The sequence below is a fragment of the Telmatherina bonti genome, assembly GCF_933228915.1.
Source record: "Telmatherina bonti genome assembly, chromosome: 10".
Classification (NCBI taxonomy): Eukaryota; Metazoa; Chordata; class Actinopteri; order Atheriniformes; family Telmatherinidae; genus Telmatherina; species Telmatherina bonti.
In genome coordinates, this window is record NC_136628.1 from 17454424 (window position 1) to 17474175 (window position 19752).

The 19752-nt window shown below is 37.4% G+C and overlaps 1 protein-coding gene across 1 annotated transcript; it reads right to left on the reverse strand.

Moving 5' to 3' along the window:
* Positions 1 to 4034: 4034 nt before the first annotated feature.
* grxcr2 (glutaredoxin and cysteine rich domain containing 2) lies at positions 4035 to 11980 on the reverse strand (the record flags this gene model as incomplete). The annotated part of the gene is made up of 5 exons (XM_079248088.1): positions 4035 to 4208; positions 6230 to 6457; positions 8410 to 8519; positions 11266 to 11449; positions 11924 to 11980. 5 exons carry the CDS (start codon positions 11978 to 11980, stop codon positions 4035 to 4037), a joined length of 753 nt encoding a protein of 250 aa, XP_079104214.1.
* Positions 11981 to 19752: the final 7772 nt, after the last annotated feature.

The window sequence follows — 19752 nt, forward strand, 5'->3', positions numbered from 1 at the left end:
ACAACAACTGCAGGTAGAGGCTTTTTTTAAGTGCAAGTCAACTCACCAAAGTTCAGCAAAATTAGAAAAAGTTTGTGGAAGTCTTCTGATGTTTTGGAGAGCTGTAAACTATAGACTTGTTAGTAGTTCTGTGGGTGCGATTCGTGTCAAAACACTGTAAATTCAATCTGCATATCCAGAAAGTAGACTGACTCACAGGCTTAATTGGATTCAGTGTGATCAATATGAGAGTTTTGTCTAAAAGTCATTTTTCAATATGTGAATGAACTAATTGACCGGTTTTACCAGGTGTCTAACATGATTGATTGCGACATGTACAGGGTGCTGATATTCATAATGTGTAATGAGCTCTTCTCCAGTATTGCAGTGTGCATCTGTGCATAATTATTGTGCATAGATTTTGTTTGCAACAGACCATGATTTACTCATCTCATCACAACCTTCCCATAGCAATCTTTTGCAGCATATACTTTCTGTGTTGACAGGAAACAAATGCTAAACAAATTAAACAAAGTAAATTATTGGGAACACAAACACAGTGGCAGGCTTCGTGAACTTTTTTTTCCCCCCCTCTGTAAACAGACTAAACCAAGACTTGGCTTCTAAGACAACCTGTCTAAGTTGCATAGTAACTTGTCCACTTAATGATGGCATCAACAGTTTTATTGGCATGAATGTTTCCTGTGTAAATTCTAGTATGATTCAGTGTTGAGGTACATTGTGTCCTTTTTTACTCAGTCCAAAGCATCAGATGTGCATACAGCTTTATTCACATGTGACTTGTGTGCTTTTTCTTGCACATTAATCCCTCTAGGTTACAGCAGGACAGAGGAGGCCAGGAACAGTCCTGTGACCCAGTTCTCCTTCACTTTACTTACCCGGTGGAATACTGAGTGAGAATGGTGGTGAAAAAAAGTTCAAAAGCACAATCTAAACCCCAGTATCGGTGGCAGATTTTTGAGCTGACTAGTCAAAGGGAAAGAAAGAAGAATGAAAAAACAGGCAGAGTGTAAATCTAAGTGCCTTCTCTTGCAGGAATTAGATTGCTGTTGGGGCCCTTGACCAGACAACTGCTCAGCCAAACAGCTCGCTCTTTAAGTGACTCTTAGGCTATCTAACACAATAAAATAAAATAATGGGAACTACTGCACAAAGATAGGTCCACAGGCAAGGATAATGGGCTGTAATGGTGCAGTGATGCTTGGTCTGGCATGACTTTTCGGCCTATGACACCTCAGAGGATGTGGTCAGTACTTTCCACTATTGACAGAGATTTAGATGGATCATCTCTTGTTTTATGTTTAAAATTACTTTTAAGCATGCACTCCAAAGTATTTCATGGCTCGAAGCAGCTAATTTTTCTTTAGGAAACAAAACAAGGCCACAAGGTGGCATTTAAGCCTAACTGGTTGGATTTATAAAACCATGTAATGGGTTAATGTATTCTGTTAACAGAGGAAATAGTTGCTGCAAGGTGATCGCACAGAGCTGGCAAATTCAGTGTGTAACTACTGAAACCTTTCACCATTCAGGAGACAGTGCTTAATTTTGTTTTTCCTTTTCTGTTAAATCGTCCTTAAATGGCAAGATAAGGTGGCTGACTGCGGTTGATTTGAGGTTTAATGACTGAGATGTAAAGACTTTGAATTATGCGGTGTGTTGCATTTGTGGTTACGTACCATTTATTTATTTTTTGTGCTGTTAACACAATCATAATCCACTGTGAAAATACATTTAGGAAGTCATTTTCAGACACTATTGTAAAATATGTTTCTTTTTTTATGACACAGCTGTGACCACAGGATACAGATCAGAGGATAAAAAGGTGATAACTTCCACTCATGAAAATCAACAGCTAAAAGTCAACAGTACATCTGAATCAGATATAAATAAATCACACAAGAAACACATTTCTACAATGGTTCATGGACACAAATAAAAAAAAAAAAATACAAAAGCATTAAAAGTTCCAATTAAACAATATGCCAAAACTGTGTGAAGAAAGATTTGAATGAAATGTAAATGAGATAAATGTATTTATTAGACTGTTAAAATTAAATCAGGCAGGATTCTTTTCTGGCAAAAATAAATAAATAAAGAGAGAAGAAAAAAAATCATTCACATAAACCATTCATTATATTGTAATTCAAGAGGTCTAACAGGGGACTTCTGCATCCTTCCACTGAGCTCCATTGTAAGGCTTCAGATAATCCACTCAGTGACAGCACATTACATGGCGGAGCCATGACGATGTGTTGAAATTAGATGCTGATGCCACTAAAGCCTTCTAGCTTCTCTTTCACTTATTTGGTTACTAAACATGTCTTAATCCTCAACTTATCACATACTGTCGCTGGATGTGTTGTTCATTATGACTTATTGATGAGCAGGGAGCTGCTCTGTAGTTGCATATAGCCAGTGCGACGTTTTGTGGCTCTAACTGATGCACCAACTGCCCCAATAACAAATCACTACAAGTCATCAACAAGTGAAACAGCTTTGGGGTTTGTTTTGGATGGGAACAAGGAAGAAAGCATAAAGCTTCTGCTCCAATCCAACCTTGAGACTACTGTGCCTTTTCCCCCTAACAAATTCTGATGATTTTTTTTTTGTTTGTTTGTTTTACTTCTGGTAAGCTGTATGATTTGGCGTTTAAATAAACAATAAAAGAAATGTTATTGCATGAATCTTTACCAGCCCGCAGATGTGCTCATCCATATGAGCATGCAAAACAGATGCAGCAGGCTGCTGAGCATCGGTATTTGACAAGTAAGGAGTGCAAACAGGTGAGGGATTGAGGATTACAAAGTGTTAAAGACCACATCATCACTTGTGTTAACAAGTCTGATGTGTCTAATATTTATTTAAAAGTAAGTTTTGATGTTTTTCAGGTAACATCAGATTTCTTAAGACTATACATTTCTAAAACTTTGTAACTCTGCAAAAATAATTTTGGTACCTAAATCTAACCAAAACAGCTGGTAGTGTTATGATGCAGCGAGGCTTTAGCTTATTTTGAGTATTGCTGAAGACCAACAGCACATGTTTAGCTGAGAGAGAATTTATTTATTCCATCTAACATGTCGGCCCACCCAAGCTTTAATTTTGAACAAAGACCCCCTGAGCTGCTTTACGATCCTTCCAGCGTATATTTTACTGCTCTCTTTTTCTTCTTCTCTTTCACATCATAGAAATCTTGGTGATGCTTGAGTTGCAGTCAGTGTGTGTAAGATATAAAACATTCATACGGCAGTGACTTGAAATGTGGCTTCAAAACATCTAGTACCACATAGTAACACTAGTAACATTTACTGACAAAAAAAGTCACAGTTAGCAAGAATTCACATGGCTTAACACGTTCATCCTCCTTAAAGCAGTTTGAGGCGATCGAGCCTTAAAATCATCATCTTATTAAAGCTGTTACTATTTATATAACAATTATGCTTTTCTTGTTTTTTTCTCTCTCTATAGCTTTTTAGTTTTTGTTTTTTTTCTTTCTGCCTGAGCCTTATTACGTACCTTGTCTTCGTTTTGAAAAAGTAAAACCCTCAATTGCCCTCGTCGTGTTGGAATGAAAAACAGTTTCAGTCTCTGGGCGAATAGACTGTGAAGATAGGAGCTGAGCAGCTTTCTCAGCAGATACTACACACTTCAGAATATTGTATCATTTTAATTAAAATGATAACTTTGTTGTAGAACCAGCCATTATCAGGAAGCAGTACAGATGCAAAATAACCTGAAAACAAAACAGTGATTATGCATTTGTTATCTCAAGCCACATTCATTGCACACAATAATTGTAATTTATGATTTTTTTTTTTCTGTAGCGTAGTCACACTCCCTCCTTTCCAATAATGGCTAATGTTTCCTAGTAGTGCTTTAAATCATCCCACCAAGAACATTTTGGATTAGAGCAATATTGCCACTGAGATAGTTCTGACAACCCGATAGCGCATCTGTCACACACTCACTCACACACTGCAACACACTTGCTCACGCTCTCTTTGCCAGACATGGGTGTCAGCCAAATGGTGCTATTTACTGGAGCAGGACTGGCACTTCTCCAGACCATGGGGGTAGCAAGCTTGGCAACGTAGATCGCTAATGGACTCGTTGAAGCGGTTCGCCAGCATGGACAGCTTGCTACCATGACACAGGGAGCAGGGAGCACAGCCTGAGCCGCCACAATGCTGGCAGCTGTCGGTCTCCTGGAGGCAGAAGAAACACATTAGGGGAGAGAAGGGGTGCAAGAAGAGGAGGTGGAAAAGAGGAACTGTGAGGTGAGGCAAAGGGTAAAAAGGGGGAAGGAGAGGAGGGGATGGTGAGTAAGATATGGGATGCATTGAAACCAAAGGAGCTAAAAGGTTCACAGTAAGGGGTAAGGCTTGACCTGCGTGTATTTAGATTTCAGTTTTATGGAGCTACCCGTATGCAAAATAATCATTTGTAATTGGTCAATAAAGGTCAACCCAATGTTTGCAACAGCCTAATTAGCCATTACTGTCTTCTTTTATTTAAAAAAAATAGCTTTGTAATGTACAATTTAAATTTTTTTTTCATTAAAATTGCCTGAAAATTGATTAAGTTGCAGTTTATAAGTAACATTAACACAACTGTCTTCTCCAACTTGCCTGCTCACACAATAGAAATAACTTTAAAGGCAGAGTATGTAAGATTTTGAGGCGATTCTTTCCACCACCAGGTGGCAAACACCAGGTCGTGAGCAAAACCACAAAACTGCTACCTCCACAAACAACCACAGGTTGGCAGTAATGAGCAAAACTCACCCCTCACCCCTCCTCCTTGCCAGCTCCAATGAGGGCAGGAATCGCTTGTGAGCTGTAGCTCAGAGCCACTCTGCTTAAATGGGCTTATACTCCCCCTACTGGTGGAAAAAAAGTACTTTTTTTTTTTACTGGTCAGAAAACATTCAAGAAGGGTCTTTGTCATTAATTAAACTTGTAATTTTATAATGCATCAAATATGGACAGACTGGAACCTACATGTTTAAAAAACTATCTGATTGTGATTGTAGTTATTTTTTTAGTTATTTTATTTTGAAAATATGGAAAATTTTACATACTACATACTACAAATTTTACATACTACATAATGCTACAGAAGATTTTTCCAATATAATTTCTTATTGAATGGCTTCTTTTTGAATAAGAAGCCGTGTTTCAGGCTGACATACAGCCAAAAAGGGGTTTTGTTTTTGCAGTTGGGTAAAACCACCACAAGCAGCTGCTTGTATGTTACCAACAAAATAGGAGGGAGGGAAAGAAGCAGTCAAATCTATTTGAATATCAGTATGATCAGAGGTGTTAGCTTGGGACATATTCATTGGTTAAACTGTGACGATTAACGTCAGTGAACACCTTGATTGTGCAAAGAAAAATAAGAAGCTGGAATTGATTTGTAGATAGATAGATAGATAGATAGATAGATAAATACTTTATTAATCCCGAAGTATTTATCTATCTATCTATCTATCTATCTACAAATCAATTCCAGCTTCTTATTTTTCTTTGCACAATCAAGGTTATATCAGAGTTATATCAGAGTTTATATCAGAGCCTGGAAGATAATAACGAAAGTGAGGGGAAAAAAAAAACTTTTCTAAAAGTGAAGATGATGAAGAAAAGGTAGCAAACATAAATGAGACTGCAATCTTTAAAAGAAAAAAGGCAAGAATGGGCCATTTTTTTTCTAAAGGCAGAGAAAATGAGAAAATAACAAAGGGGGTGAGAAGAGATGAAGGGAGATGGCAAAGGAAAGAACAGTAATCAGCCTGGGAGGTAAAAGGGTAGGGAATAAAAGCAAGCTGGGTATCCTTGCTGGCTTGCAAGTGGCAGGCAGATGCTGCAAGGGCAGAAGAAAACTGTGGACTCATCAGTATCTGTTCACAGTTGACAGATAACACTGGGACAATGGGTTAGTGGTTGTTGCAGCAGGGGAGGTGGCATGAGGAAGAGAAAAGATCAGGATACAAATAAGGAGGCAGAAGAGGAAAACACAGAGGAAAGTGTTGTATGAGACATCAACAGATGATCCTGCAGTTATTCTCTCTCTTAAAAAAAAAAAAAAAAAACAAGTGTGAAGATTTAAAGAAGGTGACAAGTGGGAGAAAAGGGCGAAGGACAAGTGAGACTGAGAATATCAGGAAACAGAAATGGGGTGATAAAAACTCAACCACACGACCGAGAATAATTTGGCCATGGCCCATTACCTTGGTTTCTGTGTCGCTGATTTGCCTCTCCTCCTTTTCCACCCTTTCCTCTGTGTAGAGCGCTTTAGTCCTCCTCCTGCTTCCCCTGTCCCTCGTCTTTGGGTGTCCCTCCATGTCTACTGGAGGCACTGAGTGTTGCCGCAGTATTTCAGGCTTCTTCGGGGGTGCTCTTATGATGCGTAGGTTGCTGGTGTAGATGATTATCTTGCCAAAGTCCAACACTGACGACTGGAAGAAATTGATACATTTCCATCACATTACACACAGACAGCATCTTTTTCACCCTAAAATTATATATATTTTATATAGCTCCCTTTTTGTTTGATAATTCCTCCGTTTCTTAACACAGACAAACCATGCCCACACCATGCCGTGGGCTTTATGTGTGGGTGGGAAGAGAATTTCAAGTTGAATGCAGCAGAGGCATCACACCCCTTGTCAAAAACACAAAATGCTTTGTAGCTGGAGCTGTTTTATGGTCTAATGAGGCTTCTGGTGGTTGAAAAATTTGATAATGATTCTCATTTTTTAAGTAAAGACTTCAGTATGATCATCTAAACTTTATAAAAAAAAAAATAAAAATAAAAAAAAAACACCTTTTAATCTTTAATACTGGCATGTAGAGGATACTCTCATATTTCAAACTGTTTATTTGGCCGCTCATTGGAGTAAAAGCAGTTGTCCTTGGGAATAAAATATACAGACATAATAGAAAAGCATGTCACCATTAACTTAGTAATTACAAATCACTGGCATTTTCTACTTTCCCCCCTCTTTAGTAAATCTTTATTACTGTAAAACAGAGAAAGAGAGCACTGAAATCATACACCCATGAAACCATTAGCCTTTTAATAATGCCCTAAAGAGATAAACTAGCACTAGATTACAGTCTTCTGCGGATAAATACAATGAATCCTGACTTGGTCACCAGGCTAAGCGCATCTTTATTTAGAAGATAAAAGAATAGAAATGACATGAAGCCAGCAGGCGATGTGATGCGGCTGACCTCCCTGTTAGCTTGTCGCGCTAATGAAGCGGCTGCCACAGCAGCTTAGTAAAAGTGTCTTTCTGCTGTCAGAAGAATGTTTTTGCCCACACTGCTCCACTTCTTTTTTTCAGCACATCATATACTTTGTTAATGCTTTCATTATCAAGGATTAATGCATTTAAACATTGATTGCTTCTGTTTTATTTTCACAAGTACATAAGTGGATTGGTATATTACTTTAGTTGATATTCATGTAAAGTAAGTTGTTTGTAACAAAGTCTGATCAGTCTTTTAGATGTGAGTATTGTGAAAAGTTTACTTCATGTTGCTTCAGAGAATCTGAGAGTCACACATGGAGCAGTGTCAGGTTTTAATACATATCCTTGTTCTGTGCCTCCAAAATCTCTTCCACCAAAATCTGGAGTTTTATTGTTTATTTTGATCCCCATTACCTGCAGCTCATCACTGTCACCATTCTCAAGCTAAATGTCTATTTGCAAAGGTTGAACCAATAATGGGAAATGCAAACATCCACAATACACCACTACTGCGTACACACACACTCACAAAGACGAAGAAAAATCTTACAGAAATTTACATTAGTCTACAATAGTTCACTAAACCCAACAATAACCCTTTCAACATTTAATACTGAAAGCTTTTTTTATCACTGACACTATTTCCATGACATATTAACACATACAACAATACACAACCACTTATATAGATGTAACAGACATATAGTTCATATACTTTTAAGAGTTTTTTTTTACTTATTTTCACAATGCCAGTTTCACTGTATATATACTCTATATGAGCATCAATATCTTAATCACAAATGATTACTTTAATTATATATGATGATATATGAGAGATATTTGGGAATAAATTCAAATCAGTCAAAATACCAAGACCCGACACTAAGGCCTCATCATGATGTAAATGACTGAATATAACAATGTATTGTTTTTCAAGATCACAGATATCTGATAGACAATGAATAAGAACTAATTTAATAATAACAGAAACTGACAGTGTGGATTTGGGGTCATGTCCTTGAAACTGAACTAATAAAAAAGTCAAACCAGCACTTCAAATTTCTGACATTTCTGACATCCATACTATAATAACTCCTTTTCTGGATTTATGTGAGGATGAATTTAATTTGAAACTAGCAATATGTACTGCATACCTTGCTGTCTCCCTCTGCTTCTTCACTCTTACCAGCAGCAGCCTTGTAGCTTCCCATTCCTCTGTATACATTTATTCTTTGGGCAATGAGCCCTGTTGGAGGATAGACACCTAAGATCACAACAAAGACATCAGTAATGAGTGAGAACTTGTACCAGAAAATGTTTTATTTTCTAGAATAGTGATGTACAGTGACTGATCTGGTGCTCCTTCATCATTTACAGTAACCAGTCTCTCTCTCTTACAACCTTACCACCTAACTATTACAGTGTAGTTACATCTGTGATCATTGCATTGCATTATGATAAATAAGATACAGAAAGAGTGGCCCCCACTAACTGAACTTAAAATAACACAAATTTAACCATTTTTTAGCTTTGGATAAGATATGATTAAATAGACCTTTATGCATCCCTCTCTGGGGAAATATGGTGTTGCAGACAGCTTCATATACTTTATATACCAGGATTGAGCAACTCTGGTCCTCGAAAGCCACAGTTCTGCAAGAGTTGGGAGTTTCCTGCTGCAACACACCTGGCTCAAATAAATATGTAATTTGCAGACTCTGATGTTAAGCTCTGCAAAGGTCTGCTAACTAAGTCTGACATGTTTCTGTTGTGTTGCAGCAGGGAAACTCCTAAAACTTGCAGGACTGTGGCCCTTGAGGACTGGAGTTGCCCACCCCTGGTATATACACAGCTTCAAGGCTCGAAGGATATAAATTAGTCTAATCTTGAATGGAGCTCGCCGATTGATTTTTTCCCACTCTGGCCACATGCTCTTTTTTTTTTTTTTTTTTTTTAACCTCAACTTTATTCACACTACTGTTCCTATATAAGTATGTAAATTAAAATGCTACACACAAAAATCACAAAAACAAGAAAAGAGTCAACTAATTGTAAATGACTGTATTATTGTAATTGTAATATATATGTATTATTATATTGAGACATAAAGATGAAAAGCAACAGCAAGCTCTCTGGGAAAATCTGAAAAAAGGTTTGATATTATAGAAATATTATAGAAAATATTTGTGAGGCTAAACTCAAACTGACACAAGCACAAACACGTAGTGCACAGACTTTACATAATAAGCTATTGTGAGAGTATAACCCTTATCACCCTGAAATTAATTCTGCTATTAAGATAAGTACTCCCTATCCAGAGTCATATTAGGGAGGGAAAATGAGCTCCCCTGTTCTAACTTTAATCCCAGATTTGTATGCTGAAGCTGAAATGGGGTCAAGTGATTTTGTAAAAAAAGAAACAGGCCATTGAGCAGTGATCTCAATGTGAAATGTGTATGGCTTGGATTCACAGCAGTTATCATTCACCATGGATATATGTGATAATATATCCCACAGACAATTTTGCTGTTTAGTTAAGTGAAATTGTGTAGTCATGGTTTGCCCTTTAGTTTATTTGATGAGCAAAATCTCAAAGGATTTAGAAAATTCATATTTATTTTCTTCATGGTTTCCCATTTTGATGCACTTTACAGCCAATTAAAGCACTGGATAGACTGGGTGCAATTCACACCAAAGACTTAGAGAATGCAAATCAGTTACCAAATTATTGTAATTGGTGCCAGCTAATAACACAGTTATTATATCTGGATGGGTCACACTCACTAGCATTATTTTGGTTTAAAAACCAGGGCTCTGGTGCTCCAAAAAAAAAGATGGAGACTGAAGCTGTAAAAGGTTTCCAGTGAGTATGTTTATTTTTTTCTTAAACACAAATGGCGGCAGACCAACGCCAACTGACAACAACCACAGGCGATGGCGGAGGCAGCCGATTGCTAATGGGGGCAGTAAATTGCTGACTAGCGATTTACATGTCTGCAATCTAGTGGTGGAAAATGGTAAAAGCAATTTTACAACTTTTTATATATATATATATATATATATATATATATATATATATATATATATATATATATATATATATATATATATATATAGAAATGTGTGTGTGTTTGCAAACCTACAAAGCAGTTGCAAAACACATTACCCACATAACCATGCTGTGAAGACTTTACCCTAAAAAAATTAAAACATATATACACTACCAGTCACTACCAAGTTTGGACAGACTTTCCCATTAAACCCAGTGGGAAAGTGTTTCCAAACTTTTGACTGGTAGTGTGTAAAATACATACCTTTTTTGAGACCTTTCGCATCACTTTATGGTAGACACTTTGTTCTAAATCCTGCTGTGTGTAATTTGACAATTATCTCCTGCCTGGCCCCTAATGGACACCAGGAAACAGAGGACTGTACTACAATAATTTTGATCTATCACTTGGTAATAAATAATAAAAACACAGAAAAGAAAAAAATTACTTTCTTTTTTAAAATTTTATCCAAATGACAAATAAAGACTTTGGGATAAAAAAAAAAAGGGCAATTTCCCCATTTTTCTCTTAGGTTGGGGTGTAAAAAAAATAAATATATTGATGTCTTTATTATCACACAAACACGGCATACTGCATGGGTATTTACTGTTACATAGCGATGCCACTTTTATTGATCTTCACTTGGTCATGCTACAAGCATGATAAACTGCACTGAGATGGTTCCCAACAATTGGTCATCATCAAAATGATTACTTTATACTTATTCTTTTAAAATTACAACTGAAATTAAATTGTGTGTACATTGTATTGTGTGTAAAAGAGACATGACATTTCAGTTATGAAAATATAAAAAATACCAATATGCCTTCATGCAAATCTGTTTCATCAAAAGACTTGATTACAATTGTTTTCAAATGCAAAATATGCTTGTTGGTATCCGTGGTTACCACCCTACAGACGGACGTCGTGCATATGTACTGCACAATGATTAAAACCTACCTTGTTGGTCCCCATGTGTGTCTTCAAATCCACAAAGCTGCTCCATCTCAAGGTGGCTGGGAGGGATTTTACGGTGGATGAAGCTGTGAGGGTATTTCTCCTCTGGACTGTCGAGCTCCTGACCGTCCTCATACACGTGTTTCAGCACCCGGCCACTATAGGATGACGCCAGCTTGAACCTCACCTGTAGTTAGGTTTAACGTTTTAAGTCCCGTGCTTGTTGGAGTTCTCACATTCAAAATATGCATCAGCAGTCACGGCACCGTGTTTTATCAGCAAAGTTTGGTTTTCAAAAGAAAGGAAGGTTTGTGAGTTGAAAAAAGTGGTGTTTGATCTGACAAGAGAGGCATATGCAAACATTTGCAGCATGTCAACACACAACATGAGATTCTGTCGTCTCTCTCTCTCTCGCTCTCTTTCTCTCGCCCCCTCTGTGTGTGTGTGTGTGTGTGTGTGTGTGTGTGTGTGTGTGTGTATGAGTTGTTTCAGAACATCAAAAGCAACCAAAAAACTATTTTGAGCCACACTTTAAGACAATCTGTCAATAGTATTTCTGATGTTTTAAATCCTTGAAGAGAAAAAGTGGTAACTGAAATAACCTGAGCCTGTCTTTTATTCAACATGACACCCTTTTCATATCGTCCCATAAATAGCTCACCTTTCTGGGCTTGGTGCCTTCATACCGCTGGTTCAGTTTCCTCTGGAGTTCCTCCATTTTGGATGGCCGAGGAGGGAATGCAGAGAAAGCGTCAGTCCATCTAAGCCCCTCACCTAGAACAAAATGACAGCTGCCTGAAGAAAACAACTTTAGATGGACGGATGGATTAAAGATTGTAGTGGCAAACAGCCTGATAGATGACAGTCCGACTGAAAAGATGTGTGCAAGGGAAGAGAAGATGTTAAAGATAGGAAAGCTCTTCCTGTGTGTCCTATCCCCAGAGTTTCAGTGTATCTGCTGGTTTTAAGAGACCCACCTTTTTAGTTCTCCGCGCTAAATTATTCACAGCTAGATCATGTGTACAAAAGAGTGGTGGAGAAACCAGAAGCCCAATCATCAAATAATTATGATGACCAAAATAGAATGCACGAAGCTTTGTGCAGTTCTGAGTGTTTGAGTGGGTAAGGGAGAGAAACAGAGAGCAGGGCAGTATGTGCATGCGTTTGTGTGTGTGTGGGAGTTTTAAATAGTTGTAGGACTGCTTGCCATTGGACTGGAGCTGAGTGCATCATTGTTGGAAAGCAAATATGACATTTAATGTCTACTGCTGTTATTCAGACATCATGAGAAAGTGTTGGTGATAGTAAGCTTCAGCTGTCCTAAATACAACCCACCCATAACCCATAACATGTTTGTTTAAAGTGTTTATACACGCTTTTGTGTATCTCTGAATAATCTATTGTCTTATGGATTTGACATCTCATCTCTTTCCCTACTATGGTCCAAAAGTGATGTTATCCTGCTAAAGATGCATTTTGAATAAAACAGATGCTCCATGTGTTGATGGATGTGGACCATAGACTGTATATAAAGAGATGGACGGGTGACGTCACCCATAGGTTTCTGAAGAGCTGAACTGAAGCTCGGTGGGCGGCTCCTACCGTCGCCATGTTGGCAGCGTCATGCGCGTCGTCTCGCCCGGAAAATACAAATATGGGCAAAGAGGTGGAGCTGAGAGGGGAGATCAAGTGCTGATCTCGTGGTTTTCAGCTTAGACAGTCTTTGAGTTCAGATGAACTCCTCTTTATCTTTTTTTATTCAGTGTGTACCCCCGGGTGTATTCTGTTTTTTACTTCCTGTTTCCATGTTACACCTTGTGCTATGCTGTTGGTTACTGATCAACATTTTCATTTGTCCCTCAGTATATATTTTGTTTTTTTTTATCATTGTAACAATCCTTGTGGGCACTGTAGCACTGGATAGCTTGTTTATTTCCTTTTTTTTTAATGGCACCATATTTGTAAAGAAAATGCATTTATGATACGAGCTGCAGAGTCAAATACGCGGGTTGCACCAAAGAAAAAACTTCATGGGCCCTGCTACAGTAGTTTATTCCATATTCTACTTATGGTAGGTAAACCATAGAATCAAAGTGTGGAAAACACGCAAAAAACACTCTGCTGATTGCTGCACCAAAAGGACGACAATGTTTTCTGTAGAATATATGTTGTGAAGCAACATCAGCCTCACTGAAAAAACAAGTCTTCATATCACTTGCATCATTGAAGGCAGTCTCAATGCAGACAGATGATAAGATGAGATTCTCCAACCAGCTGAAGTCCCACATCTCCACAGTGTAACCTGGTACAGGTGTAGCACTTGTTTTACTCATGTGTGGCTTGCTGTAGAACTGTGTCAGTGTGGTTAACCAGGTGCTTCCAATCTGGTAGAGAAGCACAGCTCTATTTAACACACAACCTTCTGGCTCTCTGTGGTGTGGTGGACTGTGTCCAGGTGTGCTTGGAGGGTGACCCAAAGGGCTCTGCCCCGGAGGAGGATCATTAGAGGTCTGAATTGGTGGTCCACGTCGGTCAGACCAAAGACTCGCACCAGTTCAAGTGCTGCTTGGCCTGTGGCCAGACTTTTCCACACAAACAGGAGCCGAGTAAGAGACCCAACCTCCTCCATTGACTCTCCCCCAGGTTGACAAATAGCACACCTACGCTTCAGGACATTTCCCCATTTTAAACAAATTTTTTAAGCTTTTGTAATAAAACATACCATTTTAAACAACATTCTGACTGTGCATTTTGTCCACACCTCACTGCTTGGTCAGAAGTAACCAGTGTTACAACAGTCTGGGACCAAACTTAGTCCTTAAAAAATTGGAGTGGAAGGATGCAATGTCCTGCCTGCACTCTTGACATCAACCCCGTTAAACACTTAAGCTTAGGTGTGCTTTTAGTGTCAGTATGGCCAACAGAACCACACTGACTGTCTTGGGACAAATGCCAATTGAAAAATGGGATACCATCCCACCAAGCTGGTGACCAGCATGAGGAGCAGGTGCCAGGTTGTTGTGGCTGTGTATGGTCTCTCCAAATGCTGCTGTTAAATGAATGTTAAATTACTATAGTCTCCTGTTTAATCAGACATCAATCATCCAATCCAATAAATGAAACTGAAAAAGAGATGAGGGTTAGGTTTACAGGCACAACCCACATATTTAACTCTACAGCTCACCCCATAAATGCATCTTATTTGTCAATGTCACACAGATTAAAATGGGAATAAACAAGTCTTTCAACACCATAAGAAGTCTTTTTTACCACCGAATACACATTTTCTTACTGTTTCTGTTCATTTTCTCTGTCTCTCTCTCTCTTTCCCTCTCTCGCTCTCTCTCTCGCTCTCTGTCTCTCTCTCTCTCACACACACACACACACACTTTCTCTTTCTCAGAAATATTGCAACTTTAGATATTAGTTATCTTTCAACTCCAACCTGGATTCAAATAACTGATGAGCTAAAGTAACCTTTCCATTTTAGGCATGCCATACTGCGCCTTTCTTCATGTGACAAGTTTAAATGTCTGTTGTTTTCTCTTTTTTTCCCCGCAGACATTTTACCTTGTCGCAATAAGAAAGGCTCAGGTGTTACCCATAATTCACAAAGGCTGAGTTCTATTCAAGCCTTCCACTATGACAAGGAACCTGAAGAATGTGCAGTCATTTAACTATGTGCATCTAAGTCTTTCATAGTAGGGCTTTTTAAAAAATGAAAAACGTATCTCTGAAAGAAAGAAAATACAGTAAGTGACATTTAAGTCTGTTACATTTGGAAAGATGGTTTGACATCTGTTGATCAAACTATTCGGTTTGTTTGCACATTCGCAGTGGGCATTTTCAGTCTTAACTTTTATCACAGTCAAATGAACCATAAAGGTTTCCCCTTTAAATATGGAAATAAAATATATCACCTTAAATAACATTAGCACACAGTAAACTTTTTTCCACTCTTGACTTCTAAGCATTTTTATGCTTAACAATAATAATACATCTAGGAAGGTGAAAAAAAAATGAGTGCCAAAAGATTTTTCACATGAAGCAGTTTTTATTAAATAACTTTTATAAACAGATTTCAGTCTTGAATAAAATACCATATAAAAGGAATATTTTATTGTTTTATTAATATTTTATAAAACTCACAGAATCGGGTCATCTGTGCTGAGCATCCTTTTAGGAATTAATCAGCCAATCAGAGACTCATTTAGGATTTCAGTCACATCCTTTAGTTTAAGTGCTGAAACACTTTCTGAAGAGTCAGTAACAGGTCACACATGTGGGACCTTTAGTGGTCTATTAGTGAACATGTGTAACCATTTAGCATTATGCTAATGCCCATTTTAAAAAATGCACACACTTGTCTTCAGCATATGCCATTTTGTAAAGTTTTCTTATTCATACTTTGAAACCACTGATGGCGATGGAAATATTCCTGCATCTCCGTGAGGCAGTTTTATAGAACAAACATAATCCAACAAATGAATGTTATTAACCCCCTGCTTGTAGAGATCAATCTTGCATTTATTATTACAGATGACTGTTATTAAAATGCATGGGAATAAACAGTTTTTAAAAAGGAAGAGTGCAGCAGGGGGAGTGTATTGTGTGCAGTCAGATGCCCTGCATTGTCTCTTCCCTGATCGAGAGTCAGCTTAATCAGATTGCAGAACAAGGATGTATGCTTACTCGGGCGAGAAATTGTTTTGGGTGCACGGCAGTGAAGGAACTGTTTAATGTGCCAGGTTTCTCGCTGCTTTCAGTTTAAATGATTGCCACTAAATCTGCCGCTGTGTCTCTACATTAACGGTTCATGTATATTCCATTATGTCTATTATCTATTCCTCAGAACAGAATAGGCAATATAAGCGTCATCAGTCAAGTGCAGTACGATGTCTATGCTCACTGTAGATCTTTAACTAAATCATTTTGAATCTCAGATATACAAAATAAATCTCAAAAATAATCATTGTGGCTTCTCTGTAGGGCTAATGATGCAGTTGGACACAAGATGCACAAGATAAGCCTCAATGAGCCACAAATGTAAATCCAAATGGAAACCTATTCAACAGAAGGCCTGTTGTTGTGTTTACATGGTAACTGTCGTGGCAGAACTAAAGATAATAATTTTATATATTATATTATACATATATATATATAGAGAGAGAGAGATTGAGAGAGAGGGGGAGCCATAAGTGAATTTAATTTTCCCAGAGATGTGATAAATTGGACTATTTCCTCCCAAAGATCCAACAGTGTGAAGGGATGTGTCCATGTGCCTGGTCATGTATTAACTGTGTGGGTCTGAGGGCACCACACATCCTTACTTCACACTTGGATGTGCTCTACATCAAAGTCATCTTTCCTTGTGTACTTAAAAAAAATCCCCCACAAAAATAAACAATCTCATCTGCAAAAGACACCCATTGTTAGGATTGAAATACAGTAGACTTATAGAAGAAATGTGCAGACAGGTAATCAGTGAGAAATACTGACATCAGTTTCTCCATAGAGGCAACCATCCTGAAAGCAGATGGTTCTGGCAAGGAGGATGTGTGCAGTGTAAGGAGTTTATAACTATACAATAATGTGATCAGCTTTTTGTCCACACACACACACACACACACACACACACACACACACACACACACAAAAGGCAAGAACTTTGTCAATCTCAATTAATCTACTTTTATTCCACACCCAGTCTCTCTTCATCAATCCATCTCTGCACCAACCTCAGACTGCAGTTCTTGACTCTCTTGCTTTACCCTCTGGCAGCTGATACACAGCAGGAGGAAGAGAAGAAAAAGAGGAGAGGAGGGGAAGACTGAAATTAGAGACAGATGACACGATGAGAGGAAGACAAGAGTTGAGGCTGTTTTGCATAAAATGTTTCTATTACCAACTATTTGAAAGCTCAATGATAATATAATGATATTATTTTTGAGTTCTTCATAGGAAGAGCTCTTATTTATCTAAAAACTCAAAGATTAAAGACACTAAAATATTTATTATTAAAATTATTGTTATTGTTGTTGTTGTTGTTGTTATTATTGTTATTATTATTATTTTTATTTTATTTTCTATTTTGTTTATTTAATATTTAATAATTTAGCAGGGGGGGTCATAAGAAAGAAAATTATTGTAGTAGTTACTAGCACACACTTGAATACACTGCTTTGATAATATTTTACAAAAAAGTGAGAAATATTTATTTTGCTCAATTCAAAGTAACTTACTTGCTATTCTGGTGATATCAGTCTTGCTTTTCTTCTGTTGAAATTATACTGGAGCATGTAGACCTAGCTTGGTTGGTGTTAAGTAACATGGATATTGAGGTGTGGAAACTTGCAACTTGACTCTGACTTGAGACTTGACTTGGATCTCCCCTCAAAGACTTGAGACTTGACTTGGATCTCCCCTCAAAGACTTGAGACTTGACTTGGACTTGCAAAAAAAGGACTTGTGAACATCTCTGTTGCAGATAAAATTCATTTATCAGAAATGTTGTGCTCATATTTATTCATACCCTTTCATTAAAGAAGGAAAAAAATAGCTGCCTGTAAAATAAGCTAAAATTGACTAAAGTAATAATAAATAAAAACAAAAAAAAATATGAAAATCATTACATTATTTGCTAATTCTGGTTCAATAGAAATATTTTTTTTTAAAAAGCAAACAAATAAGATAATTTATTACATATTACATCACTCATAAACTAATATTTTGTTGAACAATCCTTTAATGTTTCCGTTACAATGAGGTGTTTTCTGTTCCTCTCAGTCAGACTTCTGCACCTGTTGACAGGTATTTTGTCCCACTGTTCAACAGATAATTTGTCCAGGACCAATTTGTTTGTTTGTTTGTTTTTTCTTTCTTCAATTAAATTAAAAAAACAGTGTCTTATATTACTAAATTATATTTTTGCAAATTTTTAGTTGTTGTTCCTTTTTTAAGTCTCCAGTTATTTGAGTGACTGTCGTAAATTCAACCTTTTCTTTAATGAAAGGGTATGAATACATATGAGCACAACTGTATGTGAACATCTTGAGCAACTGAGTGGACATGTAGCTCTTAAAAACACAATGAAAACTGTATATGGCATTGTTTCCCCACATTAGCTTGAAACTAATATAGTTCTGCCATGTACTGCATTAGCACTGCAATGTAGCTTCAGGCAATCATCAGGTTAATAGCCTTACAAAACATCAGTAGTTGTACTTGGACAAGGACAAAATCTCTTCTAGTAATGTGCAGAGAAATGTTCATATATTTGAAAGATGGCTAATTAGGAAACCATTTTACAGATTATTTTGAACTGATAGCCTATGACCTCTCTGGTGATCCATGCACATTGGAAAAGACTTTTCTGTCCTCTTCCAGTGTCCTCTTCATCTAAGGTGGCACCTGGGGTGTCGGACCAGATTTGAGAGATGGTCATTGAAACCCTGAACACAGCACACCAGAGCAGTTTTTTACTCTCGTCACGGACCACTTAGGGGCTGTTTGAGTTTTGAAACTTATAGACTTCAACTCAGTTTCATGGCTAAATATGACATAGTTAAAAACTAACTATTGCATCACATTTAACGAGTAAAAATCCTGGACTCCCCTGATTGGTTTCTGAGTTTGTGTGGATTCACACTTTTAATCATAACTTTAATTGTCCCAGAAAAGATGGTTGCACAGTTGCCTCAGATGAAGAAAACAAGAGGAGGATGTCTAGTATCCTGGCGTCTTCCTCTCAAATGTAGGGGACTGTGTGATTAGACTTAGTGTAGATACAGCAATGATGCAGTCACTGCATCATTATCAAGGTGAAGCTGTCATAAGCTATCTGAAGTATTATTCCTCTATATGTCTATATATACACATTGACTCTGAAGGTTTTTCTCTTGAGCTCTTATGGATGAAAAATATGCATATATGCATACATTTACAAATATTTATATATAAATGTAGGAATTACAGGAAAGTTTTCCAAGTTTCCAGAAAGACTTCAATGATGACAAAGCAGAAACCTTTAAAACTTAATTCAATTAGACTCATTCTAAAAATGGAAAAGAAATCTGTTTCATAGCAGCAGTGTTTTAAATAGAACTGCTAATACATTTAAATTTCATTATCTTAATTACAGTGTCTATCAAATGATAGATGCAGCAAGTCGTAGTTAAATTAATATTTAATAGACTGGTTTTCTATCTCACTTTAATTAGCTATGTGGTGGTGATGGTAGTGCTAAGCTCCCATGAAACATTAAGCTGCATGCAAAAACTCATGTCTGGGATGTTGCAAAGTTCTCCTATTGTGACCTCAACTCTCCACTCTAATTTTATCCTTAGGAAAAAAGAAAAAAATGTCCCTCTCAAAAATTATGCATGACTGTCTCCTTGCTTCTCCTATTCCATTTAAACAACATTCAAGGCAGCCGCAGAGGGAGCAGAGAATCCACAGACTATCAAACAACACTTTGTATTTTTGTTGTAA